At 38.6% G+C, this 26,168-nt stretch overlaps 3 protein-coding genes across 4 annotated transcripts; 2 read left to right on the top strand and 1 right to left on the bottom strand.

Annotated features, from left to right (window-relative positions):
- Positions 1 to 8: 8 nt before the first annotated feature.
- pop7 (POP7 homolog, ribonuclease P/MRP subunit) lies at positions 9 to 2,792 on the bottom strand. 2 transcript variants are annotated; one of them, XM_084924520.1, is made up of 2 exons: positions 2,639 to 2,792; positions 9 to 1,062 (listed from the first exon to the last, which is right to left on the bottom strand). In XM_084924520.1, exon 2 carries the CDS (start codon positions 1,003 to 1,005, stop codon positions 550 to 552), a length of 456 nt encoding a protein of 151 aa, XP_084780646.1. In that variant the 5' UTR covers positions 1,006 to 1,062; positions 2,639 to 2,792; the 3' UTR covers positions 9 to 549. The 2 variants fall into 2 exon arrangements, with proteins under 2 accessions (XP_084780646.1, XP_084780647.1); XM_084924521.1 differs by lacking the exon at positions 2,639 to 2,792 and adding an exon at positions 2,407 to 2,622.
- Positions 2,793 to 3,196: 404 nt separating this feature from the next.
- LOC146391540 (up-regulator of cell proliferation-like) lies at positions 3,197 to 11,138 on the top strand. The gene is made up of 3 exons (XM_084924522.1): positions 3,197 to 3,347; positions 4,706 to 4,868; positions 5,954 to 11,138. The coding sequence occupies exons 2-3, from the start codon at positions 4,757 to 4,759 to the stop codon at positions 10,609 to 10,611; spliced, it is 4,770 nt and encodes a 1,589-aa protein (XP_084780648.1). The 5' UTR covers positions 3,197 to 3,347; positions 4,706 to 4,756; the 3' UTR covers positions 10,612 to 11,138.
- An 8,563-nt stretch (positions 11,139 to 19,701) lies between these two features.
- LOC146391541 (zinc finger BED domain-containing protein 4-like) lies at positions 19,702 to 20,208 on the top strand. The gene has a single exon (XM_084922851.1). It carries the CDS (start codon positions 19,702 to 19,704, stop codon positions 20,206 to 20,208), a length of 507 nt encoding a protein of 168 aa, XP_084778977.1.
- Positions 20,209 to 26,168: the final 5,960 nt, after the last annotated feature.

Below are 26,168 nucleotides of genomic sequence, written 5' to 3' on the forward strand. Positions count from 1 at the left end.
AAGAAAGATACACTCTGGCAAGTTTTTATTTTTACCCAGATTTCAAACAATCCAGCATTCATTATATACATTTTGAGCAGCAGTTCAGAGACACAAATCACATTTAAACAGAGTCTACGTCTCAGTGACCCTCAGCTGAACTCACACTGTAAACAATTTGACAAAACACTGTTGTGATGGAGCTATAGAAGTTAGTCTGCAGAGTAACAACTTCCTGGCATGTTTATTGTAGCTGCTACTGCCTCCTAGTGGAGATTTACAACAATAACACCTGTTTGCTGCTTTCTTATCGGCATCTTTAAAACCTGAACACACAAACATTATACACATAAAAAAAAAAAGTTGGCACAGCCACATATGTATAAATTATAGTGCACACTAGTGTTGCTCCAAAGCATGCAGACTGAAAAATGTATACAACACAAGAATAGCAAAGGTGGCTCTCTACATAAACTCAGTGTTTGTGATCTACTGGTTAATGAGGGAACAAACAGGGCCTGAGGGCTAATGGAGAATCTCAGGCTGATCCACAGGAAACCTCCTGATTGGTCACTGAGCGTCAGGATAGAACACCTTTATGTGAATGGCCGAATTGTTACGTGTACGCGTCATCGGCTCTCCGGCCTCATCAGGATCTTCGGGCTCCAGGTCGTCCACAAGCTCCACTGTGGAGGTGTTGGCTGCCAGCTGTAGCGCCCCCTGACTGCTGGCCTGCAGCTGAAGGGCAATGTTAATAGCCCGGTTGATGGCCAGGCCCAAGCCGTGAACACAGATCTCTCTGTGACCCCCACCTTCCAGAAGCTTCTGACAGCGCGCCAGCTGAGCCCGGAAGTCCGTCTTCATGTTGACGTAGACGTCGTTGCGTCTTTTTGGGAGCTTCCGGGGAAGACGCTTCCTTAGAGTGTACTCCACTGGGTCCATCTCTACAGCAGGTGAGCTGGAGTCTGTGTGTGCAGGGCCCGTCTGAGGGATGGAGGACATACTGGGGTTGCGTGTCTCCGTCATGTTTAGATTTGTGCCAGGGGATCAAGTTGTGGTAGCAGATGGGGCCACACAAAGAAGCTGAGGAAAGTAGACAGAAGGTGGTGTAACATGGTCAGATTAGCCTCAGGATACCTTTCAGAAATACTATTCAGAATAGATCTAACGCATCATCTCTATATCTGCACATAGGAAACCGACAGTAAGGTGACATATACACAAACATTTCAACATTTAAGCATCCGGAGTCTATAGAGCGCAGGTTAAGTGAAAACAGACGTAACCCTGGGATGAGAGAAGTCCACCATTTCCTGTTCACTAAGTTAATTTAAACACAGGCCTGAGTTTGGTACCCCAGCAGCTGACATCAGCGAGCTCAGTGGCAGGGTTTTTTTTTTTGATAAACTTAAAGTTTCTGACGCCTTCTCTCCTGCTGCAATTAAAGTATTTAGCTGACACACACTTTCATTTCATCCAGTCAATATCAGAGTACATACTGGAACACTTTAACCTGCATTTTTCTAAACATTTAAGTCAGACTGTCACAGAGTCTCTTTAAAAGACAGCATTTATGTTCACCCTGGACAGCAATCATGAGGTCATGCTGGATTTATTCTCAGCTCAGAATAAAATCTACAGTATGTAGTGATGTTGTTGCTATGTAGACATGAAGGCAGCCGTCAGGTTGTCAATAAGCTGCTCGCCACTGTATGTAGTAATCACTGTTTCAAAAAACCTGTACTGAGCTGTGGACAATCATTTATCTGTGGACTCACTGATGGAAATTTCCTGTTATTTATGATTCATTCCATTTTTTTTAAAACCCATTTCATCATGATGCCATGCTGGAGACGATGGGAGTATTTCTGAGAATAATGACGGTGGTGCAGCTGAAACAAATGTAAGATTCTTGCATTTTATCCATCAAGTTTATCATCTGTTAGTAAATTTGAAGTTGAATAAATGTATCTGTAGTTTATCTGCAGGCTCTGCTCAGTATTTACCCAGTGGTAAACAGTCTACCCTGTAGTGCATGTTTCTGTCATGCATTTTCCATTTCACTTAGTAGAACTTAAGGACTCTGGTTAAAAGGCTAAGCTTAAAGAGAATAAGTAGGAGTCACATTAGCAAATATAGTCACTTCCTGTAAAATCTCAGTTAATTTATATTGTTTCGTTGGTAGTAGGAAAATTACCTTAAGGACACACGAATACAAATCACCTTATTTGTGCATGACTAGATAAAAAATTAATGCATAAAAAAAATCAAATAATATTCTTAGATTTTTAATCATTTTATGGTTTGCAGCTGTTCAAGCTGGCCCAAGATAAAAATGAATTCAACAACAAAAAGAACGGTCCCTGTATAACTCGGGTAATCAGTTTCGAAATGAAAATACATACAAACATCTACAGATACGCTCACCTGAGCTGTGCTGGTGAGCTCATATAGTTATCACATCTTCCAGTAACGATAACGTCCGTATCCCGAACAAACCCAGTGTCTCAATCTAACACTGATAAAGATGTACTTCTCTAGGAGCAACTCGCTAACAACGTGCTAACGCTATAAACAGTGCAGTGGCTAAGCTAAGCTAACCGTGTAAATGAAACACGAGTGTTTCCTCTATGTCACTCCAGCCTGGGAGTACTCTTACCTTCAGAGCACAGACTCAGGTCACAATGATTCTTTATATCATGGCCAGTTTATACGGAGCATGTTTTTTAAGCTGTACCGCAAGCTTCCCTAGATAAACTGGTAGTTTATTCTCTGCGTACCGGAAGCTCGATAACTGGCTGGGGAAAGGTGGGTCACAGCGCCGCCTTCAGGCGTGTTGATGCCTGCGGCTTTAAGACTTTCTGAAATAAAATGAATTCGATCAATAATATTCCGAACGCAAAAGATATAAACAGCGAAAACAAGAAGCTTTATATTCAGGACATACGGACTCGAACATATAATAACAAAAATAATTCAGAATATTTACCATCTGCAATTCTTCTATTTCTTTATGCTTCATTTTAAGGATAAACGTTGATTCCAACGTGTGCCTTGCCTTTTCTGATATCTGATCCATTCGAAGTTAGGAAAATGAAAACGGAAACTTTGTTCTTGGTAATTTGCCGTTATTTATTTATTTATTTTGTAAATTATAAAAGCTAAGAGACTTGGCCACGTGGTCATTAAACCAAAAGTGAAAATAATCATAGTTCCCCAACACCAACAGAATAGCAGGAGCGCTCTCACTGCTGCGACATTTGGAGAGAAACGTGCTTCATCTACAGGACGGTTTGTCCGTAAATTTACTGCATAAAGAAGAAAAAAAGCCTGAAGCAGAAAATAAAAAGCAGAGCTGTTATGTAAAGGTGAGTTGTTTTAATACTGATGTTTTGTAACAGATATCTCAGTGTGTGTGTGTCTGCGTATCATCTGATTTATGATTGCTTTAGGAATTCTGTCACGTAATAAGAACATTTTAATAAGTGCAGCAGAGAGAAGCAGCTGGTTCAGTCTAAACACCATTAATGTTGTAATGACAAACAGTTTTATGCATCACAGAGGGATCGATAAATTGATTTCCGGGTTGAGAACAGTGGGTGCTGGATGACGACGCAAGATCTTTCCTGAGTCTGCGTAAAGGGCGTGTGCTTATTCTGCAGAATAACTACATTTACCTTAGAATATTTAAATATATTTTAATGCTTTTCTAATTTAATGCAGGACTTAAAATACAGGACTCTTACTTGCTTATACTTCATTAAAATATCTGAGTAATCTGAGTACTCCTACTCTGCAGAGCAGTTAAAATAATTTAAATAATGACTTTATTTGTAAAGCACTTTACAAAGAGTTTCAGACTTCAAATAAAAGCCCCACACAGTAATCCAACATAAAATAATTTTCTGTCTTCTGTGTTGTGCCACTTTTTAAGTGATATCTTCTGTATTAGGCCTGCAGGATTGCACAAGTGCCTTAAATTCACACCCTTCTTAATAAGGTATTTTTCCCATTTACCCTTTTTTTGATTGTCAGGGTGGTGGCCTTTGTGGCATACAGACTTTCAGACTTTCCTCTTATTACTTTTAGAGAGAAGATGCCTATTTAAACTGGACAGGAGGATGGGATGACAGGGTTTGACAGGCAAGGAACTACTTTCCTGAAACAAAAATACTGTTCTCATGAGAAAATATTTATGTGATGACTTCACTTGTTGTGTTGATGTAGAAGTGCTTTTGGGTGCATTGGGTTGTGACTATGATGCAGATGAGTGGAGGCTGTTCACTGACAGCGCAAAAGCCAGCTTAAAATGTCTCCTGCTGCATACTGGAAATTAGTTTGCATCCAGGCCAGTCGGCAATTCTGTCCAGTTAAAAGGAACCTGTGAAAAAAATTTAAATTGTGTTGGAGAAGCATAAACACAATGAGCAGAAATGTGAAAAAAAAAATGGATTTGCACAAAAGTGTATGTGATTGAATATTTTTATTGCTGTTTTTGAATCCATCATCATCTAGTTTCTGGAAAATGGCAGATTTAAAAAAATAAATAAATAAAAAAATTTGCTGGGCAGTGAAAAAAAAAGCAGTAAAGATTGATTTTTAAAGTTTTAATGTAATGAAGTAACAATATCATGTTTTAGTAAAAAGGCTTGATATTATGTGCATCCTGTAAGCAGCAATTGTAAGTAAAATGCTTTATTATTATTAACATCACTAATCCCCACAGATCCTGATCCTGCTCCTACCACTGCATGGAGGGAGAAACCGTGCATGATAAATGAACAGCTCAACTCTCTGCAACATAAAATCAAACAAAGAAAACTCCTTTGAGGCTCCCGAAGAAATGGACAGCAGTGAAACACTGTCTGTTGAGACGTCTATGAACACAAGTGAGTGAAAGGAATTTACTGAAATTTTTTTTTTAGAAATATTTCAGATTTTTTTTTTTCCTTTTACAAAGTGCAGATTCAGTAACTCAAAGCAAACACAAATTAAAAACAGGTGTTCAAGGAGCGCTACAACTTGTTTCCTGATGTAGATGATCAAATTCAGATTCTTGTAAAAAACAGGAGCTACAATGACATAAACATATCTGCATGTGTTTGTGCATACGTTTGACCTCATCATAACAGCATGTGAGCCAAACAAACATATTTTTCTTTGCTTTTGTGGAGTTATTGTTACAGCCTCACTTGTATATGTAACGTTGAAAATCTAAAGCTATAGATGAATCTGACTGATGGCATTAGTGCTATTATTTTGAAGCCTTTCAGTGATCACACTGTTGATGTGATTTTACAACAACTGTGAAGTGAAGATATCATGTCTTCCCTGCCATGTAGTGGAAAATATAGTGGGCAAGAGTAAAAAGTATTTAAAGTACATAACACTGTGTTATTTTTTGTACACACTTGTCTTAACATGGTCATTATCTTGTCCAGCTTTAGACTTTAATACATCAGCTAGAACAGTGCACAGCATTTCTGCAGGGCCTTTAAAAAATTCCAGGGATTTTGCACAGGGACCAGTTCCCACAGAACCTAACTTCTGGACAACATACTGGAATGTAACTTTAGACCTGTGGATCAGCATTTTAAATTGTCTCAGAGGAAGCACTGTTCATTAGGCAGTAAGCAACTAACCTCCACTAAACTCTACTATAAAAATATAGGATAAAACTTAACATAAAACCAAATTGTATTTCTCTTCTTACACATGTTGAACTAAAATCCAGTGAGAAGCAAAAAGATATATATTAATAATAATATACAACAGCTAACAAGATTACAACAGTCATACAGTATTCATACCATACTGTGTGAAAACCTTTCAGTCATTGTGGCCCAAAAAAAACTACATGAAGATATTTTAAGGTTGTTGCATAAAGAAAATCATTAATTGATTTAAAACATGTTTTAAATGGCCTTTTAAAATGCCAGTATTTTGTTAAAATTAAGATTCTCTGTATCCACAGAGACACAGCTGGAGAGGGTATTGGAGGACCTGGGCTTGGAGCAGTACTACAGAGAGAAACTATCACTCTGCAACATGCTTGAGCTCAAAATGAGGACCATCACTGATGAACCTGCAAAGTGTAAATCAGACCAACTTTGGCATTTTCTAAGGAAACTGATGATGGTTAACGTGACAGCTAGAAATGTGACATATACCTCAGAGTGTGACTCAAGCAGTGATGAGGAATCAGGAAGAACAGAGTTTGATTCTGACAGTCCAAACACAGATGACAAGGTGAACCCTCTTGATATAATCACTGCTCTCTTTCTGTGTTCTGATGGTTTTCTGCAGCAGGAAATGGCAGTAAAAATGTCCATGTGTCAGTTCTCTGTTCCACTGCTGCTTCCAAATTGTGACACCAATCAGTGCACACTCATGCTGTGGGCCATGAGAGACATTGTTAAAAAGTACAGACCTCAGTCTCTGTCAGAGTCCAAGGGCTTCATTGAAGACAGAATCGTTCTCTCTGAACTTCCAATGATCTCTTTTGTCAGACTGGGTGAGTGCTCCTCGTCCAAGTCAGAGATTCTCAATAAGCTTCTGAGCAATTCTCAGCAGTACCATGACACCTTTGTTCACCGCAACATGGAGTGTGGTGACAGTTCAAGAAGAATATCCAACGGACTGACTGAAATTACTTGGTATCTTCCTTGTGGAAAAGCAAACATTGATATTTTCAGTCAGCCAGTGGCTGTAGCTAACCTTCGTGGAGACATTGCTTCATTTGAAACACAATACTCCTTTTTGTGTCAGACATCTGCAGCAGTTTTTGTGTTTTTTGACCATTTGGTCTCTGAGTCTGAATTCAGTCTACTTACCAACCAACAGCACAAACCACAGATCTTCTTAGTGGGTAACTATTACAGCAAACGCTTCAGTAAAGATGCTTTAAAAAAAGCAGCAACTGAAATGGGCTTTACTAATGAAAACATCATAATTATTAGGAAGAAACAGAAAAATGATGCAGACTTTGTGAAAAGTTTGAGAAAAAAAGTCAGAGATGTAATTGAACACTCAAAAATGAAGATGCAAACAGAGCAGATGGCAGACATTGCACATAAACTGGGAATCCTGGTTGATGAAGACTCTCCAGAGTGCCAGACTGCAAAGACAAATGCTGAAGCCATCACTGCTGAAATTCAAGACATCCTTAAATACAAAGAAAATCAGCTTCCACAGCAAGGTGAAATATGGAAACTACTTACCTGGTTAGAGAAGGAAGATTTTCGACTTCAACATGTCGGGTCTAGAAATATAGAAGATTACAAAAGCGAACTTCAGAAAAGGAAAAAAAAACTACGAAAAAAACAAAACTCTTATGACATGTTGACAGCTATGACATGTTTCATCAATGCAATATCAAGCCCAGGAACAGAGAGGTTTTATTTCCTGAAATGGATGCGAATGAACCTCGATAACATGTCTCGTGTAAAACTGTCTGAACTCCGGGAGAAATATAAAGAAAAATGTAAGAACAAAGAGGAGATCAAAGAAATTGACAGACAAATTTCCAACAGCTCACTGGGGACTGAACACTTCTTCCGTGAAATGGGTCAGATCTATGAAGCCTCACTGTCCCTTCCACAAACAGATCCATCACGTCAAAAGCTGCAGCATCTGCCCAAACTGTGTGCAGAGTTGTTGCTTGATGGATTTCCTCTTGAGCTTGTAGATGGAGATGCATCCAACATCCCTCTCAGATGGGTGAGTGATGTTCTCTCTCAGCTCAGTGACTTGGTGTCTCCAAACAGAAAGATCCTGGTAGTCACAGTTCTTGGAGTTCAGGGCACAGGAAAGTCCACTCTCCTTAACACCATGTTTGGAGTGCAGTTTGCAGTCAGCAGTGGTCGATGTACTCGAGGTGCCTTTATGTTGCTCATCAAAATCAATGAAGACATGAAAAAAGTCCTAAACTGTGACTTCATGCTGATCATTGACACTGAGGGCTTAAAGTCACCAGAACTTGCACAACTAGACAATAGCTATGAGCACGACAATGAGCTTGCTACACTTGTTGTGGGGCTGAGTGATGTCACCATTGTTAATATTGCAATGGAGAATTCAACTGAAATGAAGGACATCCTACAAATAGTTGTGCATGCTTTTCTCAGGATGAAGGAGGTGGGCAAAAAGCCTAAATGTGTGTTTGTTCACCAGAATGTGTCCGATGTTTCAGCCCATGAGAAGAACTCACGAGACAGGAAACTGCTCCTGGAACAGTTAAATGAGATGACCCAGGCAGCAGCCAAAATGGAAAAGAAAGAGGAGAACAAGAGCTTCACTGATGTGATGGAGTACAGTCCAGACACTGGGAACTGGTACATTCCTGGACTCTGGAATGGAAACCCACCAATGGCACCAGTCAATGCAGGCTACAGTGAGGCTGTGTATGAGCTCAAGAAACACATCATCCAACTGCTGGGAAACTGTGAGTCATCTGTTAATGATATCTCTGAGTTTAAAGAGTGGATGATAAGTCTGTGGACTGCAGTAAAGCACGAAAACTTCAGCTTCAGAAACAGCCTCGTAGCTGATGCATACATAAGACTCTGCACAGAATTCAACAAATGGGAGTGGGAATTCCAAAGAGAAATATACACCTGGGTAACCAACGCACAAACAAGAATTTACAATTTTGGTACATTTGCAGCAAAATCTGACTCTTTTGACATGAGAGAATTTTTCACATCTTTGAATAGTGAAGCCTCCACAGTGGTGTCTACATGGGAGATAAAGCTTCTAGAAAATCTGACACATTATTTTCAGCAAAAGGAGTACCATGTTTATCTGGTTGAAGGATACAGAGAGGAATTCTTAAACAGTGCACAGATCCTTTGGTTTGAAATGGAGAGATCTGTGTTTAATCAGCTCACAGCAGCAGCAGAAATCAGAGAGGGAATGATAGAAATTGATAAAATTAAGAAGAATCATACAAAAGAGATTGAAAAGGCAGTTTGTGTGTCGATAGATAAATGCAGAAAGAAAAATGTCCAGATGAGTGATGAAGAGCTGGAAAAAGAGTTTGATAAGATGTGGAGTGAAACACTGGAAAAACTTTATTTTTCTCAACAAAAGACAACAGATGTCTTCACCAGCGTATATTACTACCTGAGACTCAATCTGTCACACAGGGGGAGTGCATGTGAATTATTAAGTCAAAAAAGTCTGCAGGATTGTGGAATAGAGCCTTTCAAATATACACCTGAAGGATTCTACGGAAAACTTAAACAAAGTCAAATGAAATTTTTGCGCTTTAAAAATCCCACTATGGTTTTAAAAGTACTGGCTGGCCACATCATAGATGCCTGCACTCTGTTTGTGAGAGAAAAAGTGAAAAGAAAAAACAACTACTTAGATACTTACATCCAGGAGCTCCTACACATAATTGATTATAAACTAAAAAACAATCAAGATGTTAGGACAAACATTGAGTTTGAAGTTTCTCTAAAACAGCACATCTGTGGATTTGCAGCCAGAAAGTTTCAGAAAATGCACGAAGATTTCATCCAAACAAATGATCCCTACAGATGTCTGATGAAAAACAACGAAAAGTTTCGTGATGATTTCAAAGATTTATTCCATGAAAGAGACCAGTGTCAGAAGAAGGCAGAAGAATTCACCAACAAATGCTTGAAGCCTGCTGTTAAAGACTTTATCAGTCATATACTGGGAGCTGATATCACTGGCGAAATGCTGACATGTGAGCAGTTCAGTACACGGATGTGCTTCCAGTATTCAGTTTTACTGGATTTACTTTCAAAGGATGATTTTCAAAACTATGTGAGCTATATTGACTCATATGAGAAATATGTCAAGACATGGATTCACCATCAAATAGTGGAGCATTTCTCAACTGTGTCAGTATCTGAGTTTGAGCACCGACATCTCCAGTCATGTATCAGAAGCATAAACGACGCCATCAACAAGGCCAAAAGAGGAATGGGTGATGATTTGAAGACATTTGTTGAAGATATTTGTAAAGAACTTGGTGACAAACTGGTCATTTCCCAGGATGCTCTTGGTGCTTTCATGATCCTGAACAATGCTGACAAGGAACAGTTTGCTCACTGGCTCACAGAGTGTGTAATGGAAATGGCAGAATATCTCAGAAAAGAGTTTCAGAAATGGAACTTTGAAATGAAACTACAGTATCTCCATGTGCAGCCCCAGAATGAGCTTTTCAACAAACTGGTTGGTTGTGGCAAACAGTGTCCATTCTGCAAAGCTCCCTGTGATGCTGGAGGAAGAGCCCATACTGAGCACTTTGCTGCACTGCATCGCCCTCAAGGTCTGGGAGGATTTCGTTGGCCAAATACACAAAAACTGATCACTGACATATGCTCTTCTCTTGTGATCAGTGACCAGCAGTTTTGTTGCAGTGATACAAACCATGAATATCACCCTTACAAGAGATACAAGGCAATTTATCCAGACTGGAAAATCCATCCAGATGTGAGCCTTGAAGCATCACACTACTGGAAATATGTGATAGCAAAGTACAACATGGACTTTGCCAAACAGTATAATACAGAACCTGCTGATATTCCTGCTGCTTGGAAAAATATCACAAAACAGCAGGCAGGAAAAAGTCTCAAAGAGTCTTTTTATGTCCAATGAGATTACTGGAATTTCAACTAATTTTCTTCTGGTGTACAGAAAAACCAAATATAATAACATAAAAAAAGTCAAACATAGTATGAGACAAAACTAAAGGTATCATTAGTGGATATATATGTTCAAGCGTTATAGTTTACAATGAGGAAAGAAAACCAGTGCAGTTTGTGTTCATCTTCACCCAAGTCTGCATTTAATATTAAAAAAAAAATCAAAGTAAAGCATGTTTATTAAAAGATTATTTCAGTTTTTCTTTTAATTAAGTGAATGTCCTGTAATAACCTTTATTTATTGTTTTTGTTTATGATCAAATATTTACATTTATGTTTCACAAAAATCAGTCTGTATGTGATATTGCATTAATAAGACAAGAAATAAACAAAAAACACACCCAGGAAGTGCGTGAGTTATCTGATATCAATTTTTTGTTTTCCATCTGAGCAGAAATTTTTTATAGACTGTGTTTATTATTTCTTTTGTTTTCATTCATTCTCTTCTCTTTCTCTAGTGACTGTTGACATGACAGTCAAAAGTTTTGGACAAACCTTTAAAGGTTTCTATTTATTTTTACAAATTTCTACATAGTAGATACAAACTGAAGACATGGAATATATGGAACTCGGACCATCAGATGTGTTGTGCAGAAGTCAGTTTGGTACACCTGATTTCTAAATGGTACTGTATACAGTAGCATAAAACTAAACTGTAGTCTAAAAGGTCAATTCTGACTTATTTGAATCATATTAACTGTATTTCTGATTATAATTAAACTAAATCAGACAACTGAAATCAGTGCAGCTCACGCGTGTGACTTGTTCCCATCAGTGGAAGTGGAAGTCCCCCTTTTTTGGAGTTTGGTTTGGGTTCTTGGGTGTAGTGATGGCACAGTAAGGGAGCTGTAAGTCTTTTTGAACTACTGTCAAAAACTGGATCATAAGCTTCATTCATTACTCTCACGGGTGACATCTGCTGGCAACGGTGGTCTATGTACTGCCAAAAGAAGCCTTGCGTGTGTGATGCACCTTTCATACGTATTTTAAAATCATTGCAAGAATTTCTCAAATATCCTGACAGCCTGACTTCATTTTACACATCTTTGTTTTGTGTATTCCATCTTAGAAAAATCTGCCTGACTAATTCGATCTACAAAATAATAATTAAAAAATAAAACATTGAGAAACATTGTTGATTGTTAATTATATCCTGGGTAGGGAAGATGGTTTTTACATAATGCAATAAGGCAGTTGTGTTGTGTTTGTATGGAAATACAAACATTGATATTATCAGTTTCATTATCATTTTCATCTCACATTTATTTATTTCCCACATAATATCGTATTCTATTTATTTACAGTAACAAAAGCACCCCATGAAAGATATAGACCTGTAAGTATATTTAATTTGAATAAACACTGAGAGTAAATTTATTTCTCTATTTTTTGGTGACACCAGCTTAAAATATTCCTACACCTGGGAATGCTTCCTTGATGGCTCCATTGTTGAGAAGTCCAAAATACGCTTATGCAACACACATGAAGCAATGTTTGAGTCTAAATAGCACTGAGTGTTGCACCAAAGTCTGAATGAAACTCTTTGGTGCGACACTCCACAATTTGATGGTCAAACTGAGGCTTGAACAAAACAGAAACACTGAAATGTCTGAAGCATTTGCACTGAAATTATTTCGAAACAATATGAAACCACAGTGACACCTGCTGGCCAGTTTGGCTATCGTTACATCTTGATAATGCTATTCTGTGAAACAATGATGCAAACAAGTCCTGCACATTTCCATAAATACTGGTTGATTTTTAAGTTATCTAGGAGTTTGTGTCATCATGTTTGTTCTACATTGTCAAGCATCATTATAGAAGCTGGCATATCATTAGGATTTATTTTTAATTACTTAAAAATATATATTTAAATGGAAATAAGACTGAATGTGTTCTCCTTCTTTATGAGAAGGTAACATTAATAACATTTTCATGGGTCTTTTCATTTCAGCCAGTCACAACAGTCCGCTTAAAACGTGGTCCTGATTGCATGTTTAAATGATCCTCTGCTGAGCAACCTCTGGACCATAAAGAAACTTTCCTTAGCTTTATAGCTACAGCTGTGTCTCTTGTATGAGGATGAAGTCACATGAAACGTTTTCTGATGTAAGTAAGAAAAAAAAAACAAGAGACAGACATGACAGCAGAGGCAGTTTTTACTAAAATATCTGCAGGTTCACATTAAAAAGCTGCTTGTCTGAGTTATGTGAGCTTTCTGGGGAAAAGGTGGTCTTATCAGGAGAGATGGCATCCAGACTACTATACATGGAGCACCGCACATTTATAGAAATCTGACTGAATGGATTCAAAACCCCAAAATGTGGCTCTCCAGACCTTGGACCAGGAAGCAGAGTTACAGTCTTACACACCTCTCTACAACCCCATCCCCATAGAAACTGTCCTGGTCATGACCACTAAGAGACAAACCAAAATAATTTCAGTATAAAAAGTCACAAAGAAAGAACAATAAAACATCCTCAACTACACCAAAGAGTAAAACAGTTACAGGAGAAGAATTAAACATTAGGTTTCTCTCTTCTAAATGATTTAATAATGATCAACATATTTATTCTGCCTTACAGAGACAGCATTGCACATGTGGAAGGCTCTCACTACTTGAGGAAAGTCTGTTCATGTCCTTTGTATCCAGTCTCTGTGTTGATCTTCCAGTTCAGCCTGTTTTCAATGTACTACAAATACCAGGTACTTGTACTTCAGCTGATGATTGTTTCAAGATTACATCACAAAATCATCCACCAGTGCTTCACACTCCTCCTCCTGCCATCACTAATAAATCCAGCCTCTGCAGAATCATGAGGGTATTTCTGAAGGTGTCTTGACTCAAACTTGTACTGAAAGTCTGAGTGTATGAAGTCCAGGACAGAACTGTCCACCTGTGGAGCTCCTACTGCACATCACTAAATCAGAGCTCGGCCCAGTCTCACATACTCTGGTCAGCCTGTCAGGCAGTCAGTAATCCATGAGGTGGTGTTTACTGATATTACTGTACTTTTTTCTCACTAGCAGCAGCTGAATCATTTTGAATGCACTTGAGAAATCAAAGAAGGTGATCATTAACCCTGCAGGATGTAGATGATTTCATCTTCCAAGTTCAACAACTACAATCCATCACAATAACCAATCTCTCAAAGCAGACATGGCTCTCTTATACCTAAATACAGATGAAGGATTAAACTGCTCACCCTACTGTCTAAAACAGGTATGAACAACAGGACTATTCATTATCTATTCATTGCCTTCCCTTCTTTTCTGTGCTGCAGGCTGTGACCCAGTAATCAGTCTTAATGTGCCGTCTTAAAGCATGTTTGAGTCTCAGGAAAGGGGAGATCTGGAGGATCTACTATATCCTGAGTAAAGTGTTTTACTAATGACGTATAAAAGAGACATAACAAACAGGGAGTGGAAACAGGACTCTGTAAATATGTTGGAGTGTGCTGCAACAAAATAATGAACATCAGCAGCATCTGTGCCAAACATCATTTTTAACTGACATTGCTGTAATGGCTCGGAGGCACGAATACCTCTCGTCTTAGCCCCTTTCTCTTCATGTCTTCTTCACCTTGTCTGTTCACTCGTCATGTGTGAGGGACTGAGCTGCAATTTGATGATTGGGGAAATAAGAGCAAAGGAATCAAGGATGTAGAAACCAAAATATAAGAAAAGGGGGAATAATTTGTTTCTGTGTTATCTTAACTGTTAAATTGCATTCAGTATATCCTGGATGAGAGAATTATTCTGTCTCTGGCACAGACTTAAAAGTCTCACTCATCACACGGACCCACCCAAATACTTTAGTAGCAGTCTGCTGTAACGAAACAATGGATGTGCTATATTTAACTGGCATTGCTTTAAAACGACTAAAGCAAGGATGTCTGATATTGTTAAAAGCCTCTTAGCTCCTCTCTACATGTTTTCCTCGCCTCACTTGCTCACTTCTCTGGTGGGAGGAGCTAAGATATACTGATAGGTTCAAGGAAATGAGAGCAAAGAAATCAAGGATGCATGAACCGAAAAATAAGAGAAGGAAGAATTTGTTCATTTGTTGGTTCGGCTGTTTCCTCGCTGTCGGCATTTCCTGGATGTCAGAGTTAATCTGTGTCAACTACTTGACACGTGAAGACTGAAAGCAAACGCATAAAGACCTTAAAGAGTCAGAGAAGGAGGATAAGTTCAGTGAATGTTATCAGCAGATTTAAGGTAGGGCTTTACTCTATTTGTAGCCATTGTGTAATAGAACGCACACTTGTGTAGCTGCCCAGCAGAAATCATTTCACTCTTAGCTACTTCATTCAGCTCACTCACCAACACCTGTGACGCCGAACTGGTAAATGGAACGTTTCTTATTTATGTTACACTTTTCTACTCTAACTGAGCAATCTAAGTGCTTTTTATTATAAGCGACATTCAGGTAGAGCAGAGGGTACCTAACAATTCATATTTTTAGGAATCAAATCAAATAATAATAATAATAATAATAATAATAATAATAATATAACTGTCAGAGTGGAATAAACTCTTCTGTCTCTCAGACATCCCTGGACAGTAAAGAACCTTTTCCTTTTTTGATCTTTTTGTTTCCAGTCTTTAAGTTTTTAAGAACTTTTCATGTGAGACTGCAAAGACTGTCCACCCACAGCTGCAAAGTCTTAAATCTTAAAAATAAAATAAAATAATTAGTAAAATTACATTCAGAAAATGGCAGAAACATTACCCCAGCAGTGTAATGAGTCATGATGGGTAATGAGTAAATCAGTGAGTAAAATAGCAAAGCATCACACAGTTGCTGCAGACTTTTACAGACACTCTTGTTTTGAGATCTGGTGGCTGTGGAGGCCCTTTAAGTTCAGTGAATTCCTTTTAATGTTCATTATACCAGTTTGAGATGATTTAAACTTTGGGACATGGAACTTTATCCTACTAGAAACATCTGTCTGAAGGTGGGTGCACTGTGTTCATAAAGGGGTGGAGATGGTCAGCAGCAACACTCAGACAGGCAACGGCATTTAAATAACTGCTCAGATGGTCCTCAGTGATATAAAGTACATCAGCAACAGCAGCATGAACTGTTGATACAAGGCAGGATGGATCTAGGCTTCCATGTCATTTTGTGCTAAGTTCTGACCCTAACATCTAAATGTCACAGCAGAAATCACACAGCAGTTTATGAAATATTCAGACCAGCCTGTCTGGCACCAAAAACCAAAATCACTTTAATTACTTTTCTTCCCCATCAGCCGGTCATCTTGAATAAAATTCAATGTGGAGCTGCTCTTTATCATAATCCTGTCATAAAATAATAACAATAATGTTATAAAAACAATAAAAGTATTCAATATAAGAGAGATGAAAGCTATAAATATTTTTAATAAAAGTGTGTTTGTCATATATATATATATATATATATATATATATATATATATATATGATTAAAGCACTTGTTGCAGGCTGCTGAGTTTGCATCTTTTGCTGTGAAGTACAGCCAGACTTTTGACCGCTTCGCCTTGGGCATTTTTAATCTGTAGCTCTGCTCTAAAAGAACGTACGTACCTGGACCCGCCTACTATCCTCGGAAACGTAAAATGATTGGCTAGAATCTAAAGTGTATCACAGCTCAGGAAAAAAAAAGCACCGAAATAAAGCACCGAAATGTGCGCTGCTTTTCGGCCTGGTTACTACCGTTTATGTCAGAACCGGTATACCGGATACCGGTACCCATCCCTACAGTGAGGTGACAAAATTAATTAATTAAATATGCCATTAATTATTTAATTAAATGTTTCATTTTTTTATTAAATGCCCATTCACTTCACTAGTGTTTGTAGTTGTTGTTGAGAAATGCCCACTGAAAGAATGGCCACCAGGCCAAGTGCCTGTAATCAGATTACAGTAACACGTTACTTGTAACGCATTACTGCCCATCTCTGTTGAGAACAAATAATGTAAATGAATAATAGTGTTCAAATTGTTCGTTAAAACTCTGCATATCTCAGAAAAACGAAAAAAAAAAACAACCCAACAGCTTTCTTTACAATGCAGCCATTACAATCTTCTTTGATTGGTCGCTGCAGGATTGCCATTCTCCTCATGTTTAGTTTTTTCCTATCAGTGTTTTAATTCCTTGAAATAAATTTTTCAAAGCCACTTTTTGCTTTCACTAGCTGGTTTTTAGTGTCTCACTTTTGGATCTTCTGAACTCACTCTGATTAAAGTTGTCATTGTACTAATGTTATTCATGTGCAGCTGACTTCACAGCTGTGTGTATTTTTTTTTTGCAACTTTTTGGAATATCTAAATGTTTAACCTGTTCAATAACATTATTACTATTCAATGATTATTATATATGATTATCACTTGTCTATGTGAACGTACATAAATCTGTTAAATCTCAGTGACACAAGCATGTCTTCATGCACACACACAGTTTCTACTCCCATTCATTCAGGTTTATATTCACACCTTTTACAGGAAGAATGGACAGCCATCACTTTGGGGCGGGGGAGAATCAGTTTTTATGGAAATGCATAGATGTGTGTTGTACTTCTATTTGGCTTATTACTTTCTAATGCAGGGAAAAGACATTGGCAAAGAAACACCTACTACATAAATAGTTTGATTTGAAGTTGCTCTTTTTAATCCTCTCTATTGACTCTGACATCCTGCTATTAACAGTTTCATAGTATTGCTTTTTTTGCTTTAAATAAACCTCGCAGGGTGGTAGAATATGTCTGCGGTGCAGGGGTCCGTGGATCGCCTCTCCGTTGTCTTTGTTGACAGCAATGAAGGCAGTGAAAGAACTGCTCACTCCTGATTGGACACTGAGCTGCACCACCTTCTCCTTCACTCCTCCATCTTGCTGTCCTCTAAGCTCTCTCTCCTTCATCTCCAGGGAACGAATCAGAGTGCGAGCACCCAACCTGTGGACTGTTAATCTGCAGACAAGGAAGAAAACATTTACAGTTCTAATGTTTCCTGTTTTTGCTACATTAGTACATCACTGACTTTTCTGTTTTTCACTCCACTCTATCCTCTTCAGATGTGGAGGCTAATCCACCACTTGGTTAAGACTCACAATGATAACATGATTGAAGATAGCGGTCTACAGAGGATTAAAATCAAAATCAAATGTGAAAACTTGCTTCAGAGTTGAAATATGCCATTAACTCTGTTATCAAAGTTAGAGTTTTAACAATATAAATGATGCAGGTATAACAAAACTTACTTGATATTACTGACACACACCTGAACTAGTTCGTCCTCTCTCTTCAGTTGCACTCAGTTAATTCAACTCAAAAATGTCTAATTCCAGCCATTTCCACTTACTACTGGTGTCCCCAGGGACCTCTACCATTTCTTATCTGGCTACTTCCAATTGGTCATCTCTCCTACACATTTAATATCAATTTTCTCTGTTATGTTGATGACACCAAACTCTACCCGTCCTTAATGTGAAATGTTTATGTGGGGAAATAAACAAGTCAGCGGAGGTAGATGATGGTTTTACCATTGTTGTTTCTAATGAACAGACACATGAAAACAATCGCCTGCCCATCCCAAGTATGGTTATTTTAATTATAAGATAAAGTAAGAACCATCAGAAGATAAGACAAACACTACACATGTTTTGGCACCTCGTCAGCAGTTTCTTCCTCCCCTTGAAAGTTGGCACCAGTACACATCCTCATTCCTAAGGCGTTCTCTCACTGCCCAAGATTGAGTAAAACAACCTGCTTAAAAAGTCCACCGCCCTCTCTCCTACACACCTCCATACCTCCACAGGTATGTCGTTTGGACCAAGCACTTCTCCACTCTTCATAGTTGCCCTTTTTTCATCCTTACCAATTCTCTGCACATTCTGATTTCCTTTCACGGCCAAGGGGATGAGCCGTGTGGAGAAAATCAATCAGGATCTACGCGCAGGCACTCGCTGAGATGAAGGTGGTTTATTGTAAAGTAAAGCACAAGGTGAAAAATGGCAAAACAGAACTAAAGATAATCAAAACTGGGAAAAATTAAACTACTAAACAGTAGTGATGGGTCCAGCAACACTGACGCACCGGCGCATGTATCAAGCTCACCTAGCGATGCCTGTATCGGTGCGTGTGTTGCTTTAAGAAAAAGTCACGTGATCGATACAGCTGCTGTATCACTCATTGCCAAGGTGCCAAATTGTGTTTAAAAGATACCTCATCTGCATTTGTTAACGGAATGATTCACCACCAAAAAAACAAAATTACTCTCGCAAAGATAAAAAAAAAAATACAAATCTCTGTTTCTGCTGTGTGGGATCATTTCGATCTTTTAACTGCAAATAATGTAACTGTTTGTCTGCCTTTGTTTCAGTGTAACCTATTAGAATAGGAAAAACAGCAGTGTGAATTATTTATTTCATTTTATGCAGGTTAAATGTCACATCTGTTCTGCTTTCTTACACAAACAAAAGCACCTCCTCAGTGTTTAGGCATTACAGAGCCAAACATGAAAATGAGGAGACAAACACACCGAGAATGAACAGAGGTAGGCCTATATAGACATTGAGCAGCTTTATCATCTTTTTTTTTTTTTATTAATATGTGTTTTATTATTTTAAAATCAAGCATCTAGGAAGACTGTTGTGGACCAGGCAGTCCTGAATTTTATTATAAAGGACTGCCAACCCTTTAGTATTGTGCCTGTGAGGCTTATTTGGCTCTTACCTGTCACTACATTAATGAGAATATGCAGTTGTGTACATCTGTGTTGGGTGTGAAACACTTTCCACAAAGTCACACTGCAGGCAATTTGGCCCAATTCAAAACGGGCATGATGGATGATCACAAATAAGGTAAGGTGTCTTGTTACCAATGCAGCACCAAACATGACTGCAGCAACAAGAACTCTCCAAATTCGACATTCAGTTTGCATTGCACACAAACTTAATTTATTTGTCCCTTATGGAACTTTCATCCATAAGGGACAAATCGTATCATTCTTCAGATCCAGCACTACAGCCAAAGAAAAGCTTGCTCAAGGGCAGCAGCAGATGGGACGGCCCATCTTGAAACTTATCAACGAGGTACCAACATGTTGGAACAGCACATATCAGATGCTGTCACGGCTACATGATGAGAAAGAAGCAGTCTGGGTATCTCTTGCTTCTCTTCCAACACATTTAACTCCACTTACGGCCGATGAGTGTAACATCGTAAGGGAAGCACTTCTTGTGCTGGCCCCTTTCCATCAGGCCACAGTGGAGTTGTCTGAGGAGAGGAGAGTTTCAGGATCAAAGGTCATCCCGATGATGAGAATGCTATATTGTGCACTTGAGCAGAACTCTTTACATCTCCACACACAAGCAGCCACCCATCTCCATGACCAACTTAGGCGTCGTGTCACAGACACTGCTTCTAATCTGGAGTCATTAAGTGTGTTGACCCTCTCAACACTTTTAGACCCAAGATTTAAAACACTCGGATTTTGTAGTTCCTCCAAGTGTAGTGAGGCACCTGAAAATGGAGCGTGCTGCAGTAATTGCCCACACAACATCTGAGCCACAGCCTAGGCCTTCATCAGAGCAGTCACCTGTTCCAGGCAAGTTCAGTATTATCCTTTAACGTACTGCAAAACATCTTATCCAAACCTTTTCCACCTGGCTTTACAGTTTGTGTACCCCAGCTTCATCTTTGCCTGTGAGCTTGAGCTCACAGGCACAGATGGGGAAATAGTGTCAAAAAAACCGCAATAGACTGAATGCAAAAACATTGGATAAACTTATTTTTCTGAATAAAAATTTATAATAAATTCTGAGTCAATTACATTTAAATGGGTAATATTACATTCACAATACTTTTATTTTAATTTTCACTTAATGTCATTCACAATATATTTTAAAGATGTCTATAAAATTTGAAATATAAAAGATATAAAATGATTCCATGGAAAGTACAACACCTTACAGTGTATACAAGTATGACTAGGTATTTGAATCAGTGTCTGTTGTGAGTCTCAAGAAAGTTGCCAGTAGTGATATATAAGGTCCAGCAGGTGTCAGTATGAAGCAAAACAGCAACGCTGTGTCGATACAGTATCAATACAGTTTGGGGAATGTGGTGAAACGGTTCACAAGGCCTCAGCTACCCATCACTACTAAACAGCAAACATGAAGGAAGGTGAGCAGATGCATAAGAAGGTGGATGGCAGGGAAAACACAGAGAATACACAGGAGACTTACAGACAGAACAGCAACTAGTACATGAATAGACACGAGTTAAATACACACAGAAGAACACAGGGAGAATACACACAGGTGGGGAACACAGCTGGAAGTAATTGACAAGAGGAGACAGGGGAAGCAAATCTGAATTCACTCACATGAGACACGGACCTTCACAATAAAACAGGAAATAAGAAACAATTCACAAGGCCTTAAGCAGCTGCGCGCGCTCCCGATCACTTTCTAGCACAACACCTGGAGCTAAGGGGGCAAAACAATCGTATGAGTGCTGCTGTTTGACTGAGGAAGAATAAAGTAGTCGTGGTAAGCCAATCACATGACCACTTCAAGACAAAGCAACAAGGTGATATATACCAGTTTATAAATTGTGTTGATAGGCCACGTAAAACCAGAGTCATGATAAACAATAAATACGCTGCATTTTTTCCTCAACAGTCTTGTCACGTTTACTGTCTAAGGACAGCGCTAGCAAGCACTCTGCTTATGAGAGAAAAAAACAAAAACAAAAAAAGGGAAGTTTTAGTAGTGACGGCAAGAGAGAGAGAGAGAGAGAGAGAGAGAGAGAGAGAGAGAGAGAGAGATTTGAGATGTGAGAGATTTGTGACGTTTAGCGTGTTTGGAGTGTGTAGTCAATGTGTTGTCTTGTGTAGTTAGTGTGTAGTGTTGTGGATAGTTTTGTGTTGTGTGTCAGAACAATGAGGTGACTGCTGTCTCCAGGTAGAAAAAGGAGTGACACACCTGCTGCTGTCAGACCTGCAGGTATCAGGCTGTGATGTTCTCCTTTATAGTGGACAGAAATTATTTTTTTGGAGTGGCACAAATAATTTGTGTGGCATCTTACTGAATGCAGAACACCTGATGGTTCTGTAAATAGTTTGAAATGGTTATTTAAAAAATCAAGGTAAAAGGTAAATGGATGCAAATAAATTTGTTGTTTGCAAAACTTGTGCATATGATTTTAAAATTGACAATTTATATTTGCATTTAAAGTTATGAAATATGATTCATTAAACATATTTGTGGTTGTTACAGTAAAAAATATAACGTTTTCTACTCCGATTTTATGTTTTTTCTCTGATTTTAGATCAATTGTGTTAATACAGTATGTCAAAATGAAAACATAACTGTAAATTCAGACACGTGAGGTTGTGCTAGACTTGTAGTCAAGACCGCCTAATCCGAGACCAAGACAAGACCAAGACCACGTTGAGACGAGACCAAGACCGAGACCAAGTCGAGACAAAAAAAGTCTTTAAACTGCAGCCAGATGCTGCTACGTTTACAGGTGTCAGGCATATTTATGTGTTTTTGCACTCGCACAGCCCTCCTCACCGCAGTCTACTGTCTCACTCACTTACTGAGAGGACAGACGGATGTTCCACTTGACTGTCGCGTCTCTCACCCTCTATGTCCTCACATGTGATTGGCCACAATATGGAGGGATTGGAGCATAACTGAGCCACTGTGTGAGAGCTAAGCAGCGAAAGGAAATCAAGTGAGGGTAGAAATGGCTGAAAGATTATAAGGCTCTGTTTTGAGTTTTGTTCAAAAAAAGAATGACTTCATATAGGAAAAAATAAATATCACCTTAAACTAGTTTTTAATTGGGCTGTATCAAGACACAGTGACTAAACCCCAATTCAACCAAACCCAGAACTGATCCAGAATTAAAACAGGACTACAACAGTTCAAAATCAGGACTACTGAGGACTTAACCAAAAGAGAACCAGAATCAAAACTAGATGATAGTAGCACTAAAAATCATCATAGACCTGCACTACACTTATTTTTTAATTCTACCAAAGTCCACTATTTAGATTCAGAAAAGTTTATATAATTATTTAGCCTTTATAAGCCTGCATAACTTAATAAATATATAATTTGAAAAGTAACAAATGGTATCTAAAAAGTTACACTAGTTACTAGATACATGTTCTGATGAGTTTTGGCAAACAACCATTTGACTAACATGTGTGTCTCACCTGCTCTTGTTCCATCTCTGTTCTGTCGTCATTCTCCATCTCCCTCTCTCTCCCTCTCTGCTCCTCTCTCTCCCTCTTTGTGCTGACAATCAAGCCAAAACACCAACATCATCAAATATACAGTGGAAACCAGATATTTACATACTCTTCAGATAAAAACACAAACCCTTTTTTAATTGTAACATCAAATCAGACTAAATGTTTATTTTTTTAGATTGATAAATATAAAAAACATATTTGTTAACTTTTGTATTTTGTATTCAAAATTGAGCCACACTTATGGAGCTCCACAATTCTTTTCCTGGTGTTTTGGTTGATATCTCTTTATTTTTCCCAAGTCAAAGAAACAGGCTCTGTGTGTTGCGGGGCCTTATATGCATCCACAGCTGTGCCACCAATTTACTCACATGGACTCTACTAACCTATCAGAAGCTTCTTCAGCTCAGAATGGAATCGTCTGGAGTTTTCTTATTAATTAACAATAAACTTGGTGTATATGTACTCCTAAATTTGATGTAAGTGATCAAAATAGACAGCTCCCTCTTTTTATTCTGACATTTAACTAATTCAAAAGATATTATTCAAAACATTTATTTATCTAAAACAAAACAAGTTTACTCTAAATTACGGAGCACCACAGGGGACATGGGAGAAAAAAAAATTAAGACGGACTTTTGCGAGATCTCGCAAAACAAACTCGGGATCTCGCAAAACTTTTGCGACATCTCGCAAAAGTTGAATTCCAACAATGGCGGCAGCTACTTAGTTTTAATATTACTCTTTCTGGGTCACAAAATACACTTTTAAGATATTTTGAGGCGTGAATGTAGTTGTGTAAACGTCAGATACCTGCTCGGTTTACAAGACATCACATATTTGCAAAAGTGCTCCGACGTTTTCGGAGATCTGACATCCACTAGCTCGAAGCTAATGGGAGGTCGAGACCTACTACAGCCGGGAGGAACACCGTTTCCCGGCACATCGTGCCTCGACCTCCCGGTCGGCTTCGAGCTGGCGGCCTCCGAAGAATGCGGCTAAAACTTTTGCGAGATCTCGCAAAAGTCCGTCTTAATTTTTTTTTCTCCCATGTCCCCTCCGGGGCTCCGTACTAAATTGATGTTTAACAGTAAAAAAAAAGTTTTTATGTTTTCTCCCTAAAGTGTATGTAAACATCTGGTTTCAACTGTGAATATACTGTTGCGTATTGAAATTCCTGTTTTGCATTGTTTTGCATAGATATACTGAACAACATACAAAGCATAATATATAAAATAACATCTACCTGAGTTATTTCTTTGAAAGAAGCTCCTTATGTCCATTGTTGTGCACATCAGTACACAATTGAAACCGATTTAGAGAGTTTGTTTAGCCGTGGAGGGTAACAACTGTAAATATGAAATGTAAGCTAAGACTCTAAAAAAAATCAGCATTGTCGTTCGGCTTTTTATTTATCCATTTGATTCACTCGAAGAGCAAGTAACGCAACCAAGTGATCAGTTTGATATCAATCTTTTGTGATACACCGTCATATTTACATTATTTGTACAGTACGAATCATTTGCTTTGGTACCTGGTCAAACTTAAGCTCTCCTCTGTTTGCAGCAAACTCGCAGGCAGCAGCTTCCCCCCCCCCCCCTCGCTCACATGGGTGCTGTGCTCAGTCGCCTAGTGCCTGAGCTCGGATCATACCAAAATTAGGGGGAATTTACGACGGTGCGCTCTGTGCTTCGTGTGTTGTTTTTGTTTTATACAGTTGTCAGTCAGGCATCTAACTAACAAATTACACTCCAAAAGACCCCATGCTTCTGAAAAAATGACCCGGGCTTAAGCCCAGTAAGCCATCCCCCCGCTCCGCTGATGGTTGACTCCAAATCTCCCGAACACTAGTGGTGTGTGATACTGCATATTTTGGTATCGATTCGATACCAAGTAAATTCGGGCCAGTATCGCCGATACCAATACCGATATGATACTTTTCAATAAATAAGGTGGATGCCTCATTGATTTGCGAAATCGCAATTAATTTTCAAAGAACTCAAAGTAAAGAATCGATCTCACCAGGCTAGTATCGATCCGATACCGACTTGGGACCGATACTATCGATATTTGGATCGATCCGCCCACCACTACTTGCTACCATCCTTGCACCTCTCGTGGGAAACGCCCCACACCACATCAAGAACTCCACCGACTTCACCGACAAGGTCCAGAAACTTACCTTGGATCCAGATGAAACTATTGTGTCCTTTGATGTAGTCTCTCTCTTCACTTGCATACCCACCAAGCAGTGGCGTGTGCATGTCTAGAAAATTTTTGTTGGGGGGGCCAGGTAGGGGCACAGATTTGGAGAAGGGTGGCAGATGTAATTGGAAGATAATGTTAAAAAAAATTCTACCAACCGTTAACCATAATTCAGTAACCCTATAAACCTAATAACCGAATGCGCTTTTAACTCTTATTAGAATGAGATTTTAACCACTACGGTGCAAAGTTTTAGACACTGCGTTGATAAAGTACAAGAGACACAATCAGTGCTTTGTCAGTGTTTACTCAGCATTCAAGGACAGCAATATTTGCATAGTATTTTTTACTGACATATAGTGCACATATGTTTTGGGCAAAAACATTTTTGAATATTAAAATACTAACATGTTTAACATACAATTGGCAAATTAGCCAATGCCAATGCAAAACTTTATCTGCCCGTTAAAAAAAAGAAGATAATCTTATTACAAACTGGTGTATGATTTTGAAACAGGAAAAAAGTGGGGAAACAACTGAAAAGACTAACATTTGAATAAAACCTGAAAGCAAGTAAATACTTTATATGCTGCCTTATGGTAAACTTTGGTAATATTGATGTATAAAGAACAACACTGGCTGATGATGACATACAGTCAGCTGGCATGGTGACACTGCTGGACTGGGACAAAAAAAAAACTGGGCAGTTTTGACTAGACACACTGTCTTGTTGGTATATGTATGATTTCTATACATTTTACGTCAGATATAAACTTTGTTCGCAAGATTCAGATAATTATTTAATAAAAGATAGATATTTTAAATGAGAATAAGAAAGAAAAGTATTTTTTGTGCCCCCCTCTCCCTGTTAATGCCCCTTAAGGCAGAAGGTTGTTAATGAGGAACAAATCCTCATTTCATCCTATGATAACAGCATTTTCACCATTTCAGCCAGTGTGAGTGGAGAACAGCCAAGTCTCCTCCTCTGATAAACCTCCACATGTACCACCGAAAACAGTTAAATTAGTTTGAATCTGAAATCAGGGCTCAAAC

This window comes from Perissodus microlepis, chromosome 3, assembly GCF_051167445.1.
Source record: "Perissodus microlepis isolate ML-2025 ecotype Zambia chromosome 3, ASM5116744v1, whole genome shotgun sequence".
Lineage (NCBI taxonomy): Eukaryota > Metazoa > Chordata > Actinopteri > Cichliformes > Cichlidae > Perissodus > Perissodus microlepis.

What these genes read in the sequence shown, in the direction of transcription:
- LOC146391540 (XM_084924522.1), top strand. Translation starts at nt 4,757, where the DNA reads ATGAACAGCTCAACTCTCTGCAACATAAAATCAAACAAAGAAAACTCC. An exon ending in TGAGACGTCTATGAACACAA is followed by an intron (nt 4,869 to 5,953) that starts GTGAGTGAAAGG and finishes CTGTATCCACAG; the next exon opens with AGACACAGCTGGAGAGGGTA.
- LOC146391541 (XM_084922851.1), top strand. Translation starts at nt 19,702, where the DNA reads ATGGGACGGCCCATCTTGAAACTTATCAACGAGGTACCAACATGTTGG.
- pop7 (XM_084924520.1), bottom strand. Translation starts at nt 1,005, where the DNA reads ATGACGGAGACACGCAACCCCAGTATGTCCTCCATCCCTCAGACGGGC.